Source organism: Bufo gargarizans, chromosome 8 (genome assembly GCF_014858855.1).
Source record: "Bufo gargarizans isolate SCDJY-AF-19 chromosome 8, ASM1485885v1, whole genome shotgun sequence".
Lineage (NCBI taxonomy): Eukaryota > Metazoa > Chordata > Amphibia > Anura > Bufonidae > Bufo > Bufo gargarizans.
Window position 1 is genome coordinate 201,282,837 of NC_058087.1, and position 7,394 is coordinate 201,290,230.

At 49.6% G+C, this 7,394-nt stretch overlaps 1 protein-coding gene across 1 annotated transcript; it reads right to left on the reverse strand.

Annotated features, from left to right (window-relative positions):
* Positions 1-722: 722 nt before the first annotated feature.
* Positions 723-7,132, reverse strand: PDXK (pyridoxal kinase). Its single transcript, XM_044304822.1, has 5 exons — positions 6,888-7,132; positions 6,691-6,802; positions 6,356-6,492; positions 1,307-1,373; positions 723-1,232 (listed from the first exon to the last, which is right to left on the reverse strand). Exons 2-5 carry the CDS (start codon positions 6,797-6,799, stop codon positions 1,120-1,122), a joined length of 426 nt encoding a protein of 141 aa, XP_044160757.1. The 5' UTR covers positions 6,800-6,802; positions 6,888-7,132; the 3' UTR covers positions 723-1,119.
* Between the last annotated feature and the right edge of the window lie 262 nt (positions 7,133-7,394).

The following is a 7,394-nucleotide window of genomic DNA, read 5'->3' on the forward strand; positions in this document are numbered from 1 at the left end:
GGGTTGCTAGATGGCCGCTAGCACCTCCGCAATACCCAGTCCCCATAGCTCTGTGTGCTTTTATTGTGTAAAAAAAACCTATTTAATACATATGCAAATTAACCTGAGAGGAGTCCTGTCCCTGACTCTTCGCACATACAGGACTTCTTTCAGGTTAATTTGCATTTGTATCAAATCGTTAGACAATAAAAGCACGCAGCTCTATACCCAAAATCCTCAGCTCTATACCCAAAATCCCGGTGACAGGTTCCCTTTAAAGGCACATTAAACACAAACCAGACAGTGAAAAAGGATGAGACACAGAGACTTCATGATTGTTGTAGGACTACCAGGGCCGAATACCGGAGAAGACAAGAGTGAGCGGAGGGAAGAGCAGTGACCATGTCACCGGGGTCAGCGTGGGACGACACGGACATGGCTCATCAGAGAGGACACTACACAATCCTTATGAGACAGAAGTGATGGCCACCAGGTCTTGAGATGGACAGTGCAGAGGAAGGAATGCAGTGATGGCACTGGTCCACAGTGGAGCAATGGAGGATGACGTGGAGAAGGCAGACCTGGTGTCTCCCATCAGATCGGCTACACCACCTTCTACAAGAGACACAGATGAGCGGAAAGCACAATAGAAACAGGAGGTCACTAGGCCAGCCTCACTGCAGCCTCAGCTATAGCGCCCTCGCTTGGGGGGGCCGCCATAGAGGAGTCTGCGGTCAGTACTCATCATCTAGAAGACGATTATTTTATTATCTATGTGCAACTGAAACGACAAATCAATGCGTTCTGAAAACATCCTGCACAGCAACGCACAAATATGACCCTGATCATCCGCAACCGCCCCACCAGGAGGGGAAAGAGAATCAGGAGACCCCTGCGGAAGGGCAGGGATTGTCAGGATGGATTCTGGCTTCTTGCAGGTTGCTGGTGACTGTTTGGCACACAGGACAGATGGCCCCATGGAGCTGGAGAGGGCCACAGAGAGCCTGGAGGTTTCCCCTTCCTGCTGTGGGTAGAGCTCCTCCGGTTCAGGGGATATGCTCTGTGCTGGGGCCCAGGTTCTCACTGTGGGTTAGGAGTGGAGTCTCTACATTGGTCCCGAGGTTTCTTAGTAACCAGACTTTATAACACAGTGGCCTGAATGATTAACTCCGGGTTCTCAATGTCCTTTCTGCTCTGCACCATCCGGAGTTCCAGCTGAGCATACGACGGCCTCACCCCAGGTCCAGCCAGACCTGCAAAGGGACAACAATCAAAAGTGCTCTCCCTGCACCCGACGTCATTACGGGTACATCTCCCCGGTACTCACTGCGTGCACTGGTGATGGTCCTCTGCAGTACAATGTGCATCGCAGACGCCGTCTTCTCACATGCCAACTGCAACGACAGGAATACGTCAGTGTCTTACCATTAATAGGAGATTCAAAGAAGGAACAGCCAGCCAAAAAACATCCATCCCACAGACATGGACAGAGGTGGTGGTGGTGGAATTTGTACGTGGCACCGAGCACCCAGTTTCTCATGTATTCTGCATGTCGGGAGAGTAAGATGACATATTAGAAGAATTCGGGTTGGAGAACATGGGAGGATGAGATAGTAGCATCCTACATGTACATGTCTGACCGGGGCAGTGGTGGGGTAGGATGTGTATTAGGTGGATTCGCACCACCCTCACTGGTTGTCCTTTACTGGTTTCAGGAAACAGCCCAGGATATCACCAGTATGGATGATTCTTCTCAAGTATCTATTAATTGCATAATCAAGTTTGTGTGCCATAATGTGCGCTGGATGTCGCACGCCTATACTCTCCTTGCCTTCAGACCCCGCTGAAGAAGGTCGCACAGACCGAAACGTTTGGGATATATTTCTCTATCTGATATGGCATAAATACTATATGTATATGAATTTGCACTGGATGTATACCAAACAGCATTCTGTTTATTAAGAATTAAATGAGATTACTTATTTTGCATCAACTTTTGGAGTGCCGTGGATTTAACTTATACTGTCTAAACCACTCTCACAGGCACCCACACTGGATCCAAGGTGTGCAGAGTACACAATTATTCAATTAGGCTGCACGATAAAACTGACCTGTTCCCTTCATTCTCCGGGTCAGTACGATTACAGAGATACCACATTTATATAGTTTTATGGGTTTTGTTTTTACAGCGTTCCCTATGAGATAAAACTGACCTGTTCCCTTCATTCTCCGGGTCAGTACGATTACAGAGATACCACATTTATATAGTTTTATAGGTTGTGTATTTACAGCGTTCCCTATGAGATAAAACTGACCTGTTCCCTTCATTCTCCGGTCAGTACGATTACAGAAATACCACATTTATATAGTTTATGGGTTTCGTTTTTACAGAGTTCCCTATGAGATAAAACTGACCTGTTCTCTTCATTCTCCGGGTCAGTACGATTACAGCGATACCACATTTATATAGTGTTATGGGTTTTGTTTTTACAGTGTTCCCAATGAGATAAAACTGACCTCTTTTCTTCATTCACCGGTCAGTACGATTACAGAGATATCACATGTATAGTTTTTCTTTTAACACTTCTTTTGACCTTTCTTTTCAGCCCCCCGAGGAGACATAAACAAGAGACTGTCTGATCACTTCCCCTATAGACTGCAATGAATTTCCATTTCAGTCTGTGAGATTCAGTGCTGAATATGAACATAGTTGCGTCAGGCCTCAGACGCTTCAGAAAGCCCAAGGCTGTCATAGCAAACGAATGGCTCCCACAATCTTGGTGTGGGGGAGCTGTTCGAGCCATGGGATTTCACCAGTTAGATGCTATGGCATCCGAGTGGTTAAATATCAGTGATCAACATTCATGGACTTTGCCTCCAGGTGTCTGCTTTGTAAAACAGCTGACACCTGGTGGCTACAGTGCCCACTCTGTGCAGACACCATGTGGAGACTTCCACTTATGATGATTATTTCTGTATTTTATTATTTTTATAATTTGCAAAATTGATGTTTAGATTTTACATTTTTTTGTATTTTAAATTTTGTAAAATTTTCTCTACGTGTTTTTAGTCTCTTCAACCACCGACTGCCATGACCTACTACTACAGTCTATGGCAGTGATGGCTAAGCTTGGCACTCCAGCTGTGGTAAAACTACAACTCCCAAGATGCCCTGCTTGCTTGGTTGCTCTCAGAACTCTATAGAAATAAATAGAGCATGCTGGGAGTCGTAGTTTCACCACAGCTGGAGTGCCAAGGTTAGCCATCACTGGTCTATGGGAACCTCACTGAGCTCCTACAAAGCTCTGCCACAAGCAGGGCTTAATAGGACCTTTACTACAGCAGGCCCTAAAGCCTTCTCGAGACCCCACGCTTCCATAATAACCAAATGGCTCCGCAATCTCGTCACGAAGGGGCGTTGGGTCATCAGGAATGACGTGCTCCCAGTAAAGATGTCATGGACAAAAGCGATTCAAGGATCTGAGGAGTTAAAAGTCTGTGATCTGAGTTTTCTTCAATCACGGACATTGTCTCCAGAAGTCTGCTCAGGAAGATCTTTAAAGACCTCACATCGGTATATCAGCATTACTCCAGCGAGATTTGCGCCTATCATCTGAATGCTGTTGGCCCCATCTCCATCGGTGGCTGCAATGCTGAGAAAACACTTTTTCGCATTATATAACTTAGCCCCTTGGTGCAACAAGGGAGTTTGTTGCACCCAAAGGTTCCACTACCTGTCCCCTATACCTCACCCCCACAGCTTTAAAGGGAACCCGTCATCAACGTTATGCTAACCTCACTGAGGGCGGCATACATGAGTGACAGATATGCTGATGTCAGCGCTGTGTCACTCATCAGCTAAAAGTGAGTGGTTGCCGAGAACCAGCATCATAATCATTGCAGCCCAGGCCTGGAAAAGAGTCACATCTACTGGAGAAGAGTCCTGGTTATTATAATCTGCTCTCCACGACCACCTGCTGATGATTGGCAGTTCTCTCCTAGAGAGAAAACTACGAAGAAGCCGGTCAGTCATCAGCAGGTGGGCGGGAGAGCAGGAGATCATGAGTAACCAGGACTCTTGTCAGGAGGCCGGGACTCTTCTCCAGGCCCAGTCTGCAATGACTGTGATGTTGGTTCTCGGCAACCACTTACTGAAGTCAACTCACCTGTCTCTACTTTACTCTGCCGTTATTATTGGTAGCATAGAGGTGGATGACAGGTTCCCTTTAACTGACCTATTCATGCCTGGCCCTGAAGTTTTGCTGGAGCGCGTTGGCGCAGGCACTGTACAGGGACGGATATCATTGGGCTCCATCCCCGTACAGGGCCCAACAGCCTTACACACAGCTGTCACAGCCGGATCTCCCTGTAATCCCACCACTGTCCCCCTCTCTGACCCCTCAAGGCCTCCAAATGGTCTCATTAGCAGCAGATTTCTAAGTTACTCGGTGCAGTCTCTATGGATCCAACAGATGATGAACACATTGAGATCTGGAGAAAATTCATCACATTCATGTTCCTCAGTGCGGCTGTGTACAATCCTGCTGAAACAGGGCACCGCCCTTAGGGAGCACCACTGCCATGGAGGGGGTACTTGTCTGCACAGTGGTAGGTGTCACATCCACATGACGCCAGGACCCAAGTTTCCAGCAGAAAATTGTCTATAGCATCACACCGCCTGCACCGTCTTCTCTGCTTTCTATAATGCACCTGGTGCCATCTCTTCCCCAGGTAAGTGACACACACACCCGGCCGTCCACATGATGTAATGTGATTCCTCAGACCAGGCCGTCTTCTTCCCATAGTGCACCTGGTGCCATCTCTTCCCCCAGGTAAGTGACGCACACACCCGGCCCACCACATGATGTAATGCAATTCGTCAGACCAGGCCATCTTCTTCCCATAGTGCACCTGGTGCCATCTCTTCTAAAGGTAAGTAACGCACACACACCCAGCCGTCCACATGATGTAATGCGATTCCTCAGAAGACCAGGCCGCCTTCTTCCCATGGTGCTATCTCTTCCCCAGGTAAGTGATGCACACACACCCAGCTGTCTACATGATGTAATGTGATTCCTCAGACCGGGCCGCCTTCTTCCCATAGTGCACCTGGTGCCATCTCTTCCCCAGGTAAGTGACGCACACCCAGCTGTCTACATGATGTAATGTGATTCCTCAGACCAGGCCGCCCTCTTCCCATAGTGCTATCTCTTTCCCAGGTAAGTGACGCGCGCGCACACACACATTGTCCACGTGATGTAATGTGATTCCTCAGACCAGGCCGCCCTCTTCCCATAGTGCACCTGGTGCTATCTCTTCCCCAGGTAAGTGACGCACACACACATTGTCCACGTGATGTAATGTGATTCCTCAGACCAGGCCGCCCTCTTCCCATAGTGCACCTGGTGCCATCTCTTCCCCAGGTAAGTCACCCACACACCCGGCCATCTACATGATGTAATGTGATTCCTCAAACCAGGCCGCCCTCTTCCCATAGTGCCATCTCTTCCCCAGGTAAGTGACGCACACACACCCAGCTGTCCATGTGATGTAATGTGATTCCTCAGACCAGGCCGCCCTCTTCCCATGGTGTCATCTCTTCTAAAGGTAAGTAACGCACACACACCCGGTCCTCCACATGATGTAATGTGATTCCTCAGACCAGGCCGCCCTCTTCCCATGGTGCCATCTCATCCCCAGGTAAGTGACGCACACACACCCAGTTGTCCACGTGATGTAATGTGATTCCTCAGACCAGGCCGCCCTCTTCCCATAGTGCACCTGGTGCCATCTCTTCCCCAGGTAAGTGACGCACACACACATTGTCCACATGATGTTATGTGATTCCTCAGAGCAGGCCGCCCTCTTCCCATAGTGCACCTGGTGCCATCTCTTCCCCAGGTAAGTGACGCACACACACATTGTCCACATGATGTCATGTGATTCCTCAGAGCAGGCCGCCCTCTTCCCATGGTGCTCTCTCTTCCCCAGGTAAGTGACGCACACACACATTGTCTACATGATGTAATGTGATTCCTCAGACCAGGCCGCCTCTTCCACCGCTCTAGTTCTGATACTGTAAACAGTTTTGGCAGTGCACTGGGCTCAGCATGGGCGCTACACATCACAATTTGGTCGCTCAGACCCTTACACTCGCTCATCCTGCCCACTCCCAACACATCAACTTCAAGAACTGGCATTGTACACGCTGCCTAATATACCCCCACCCCGACAGGCTCCATCACAACCAGCTAACCTGTATCATTCTCTGCACCTGTCAGCGGTATTAATGTTATGGCTGCTCAGTGGATATGTTGAGCTCGGGCAGTCTATATCATCACCCACTCGCTGACGTCATCACTATTGCAATGCTTACCTTAAAGTTGCTGGGGTGATGGTGAGTCCAGGCCAACAACATGGCGGCAAAGAGATCTCCAGTGCCCACAAAGACAGCGTCAACCCGGGGTAGCTCCAGGCAGATCCTGAGGGTCTTTATCTGCCCGTCCTCCCCCACTGCAGAAGGGACAGCACAAGCAGGGGGTGTTAATAAGAGGCAACACAGAGGATCTTCAGAATGTACAGCCCCTCCCCATCTGGTAAGATGTCAGTGACCCCCTTTATATCATATAAATACATTGGCGCGGTCAGGCACCCCACAGATATCAGGGAGAACCAAGTTAGTGCCCTGTGGGGTCTCCCCGGGTCCTTTACCTCTTCTCTGGCTCCCCAGTGTGATGAGGTAATCTGAGCCCCGTGGTGACGGAAGATCTGAGCTGGTGATGACCACGGTGCTTGGTCCCAGAGAATGTAGCATGTCCATGACCTGAGTGACGTTAAACGCATCAGTCAGTCATAAGAGGGCGCCGGCAGACAATGACGACACGGAGCCTGGAGGAGGTTCTGCTCACCTGTACAGCATCCTGCTGCGTGTGGATCTTACGTCCTGTCAGCAACCTGAGGAGCAGAGGACAACCTTATCAGCAGGACACACTCACCGCTCCTCCATGACAGACATAGCTAGATCTGCCCCCTATCTTCAGCAAGAAGATCCTATGTTTATAGGACCAGACGCAGGACTGGAGGCGCAGCATAACCTAGAGAAGAGTTAGGACTTCTTGCACCCAGGCTCCATACTTTCCCTTTACAGCTTAAAGGGGTACTCCAGCATTAGGCCACCGTTTATATTTGGCCAGTAATGCACTGTATATAAAGAAATGCACTCACCTGCTCCCCTCTGCTTGCTTCCAGCGCAGAGGCTCCTCGTCCCAGGCCTGTACACACATGGCTACGGCCACCTGCGCTGTGGAAGCCAATCAGTGGCCTCAGAGGTGACATGTCCCCAAGAGGCATGTGAGACAGCAGAGATGTGACCCTATCCAGGTGTGTACAGTCCGGGGCCCGGAGGAATCCCTGAG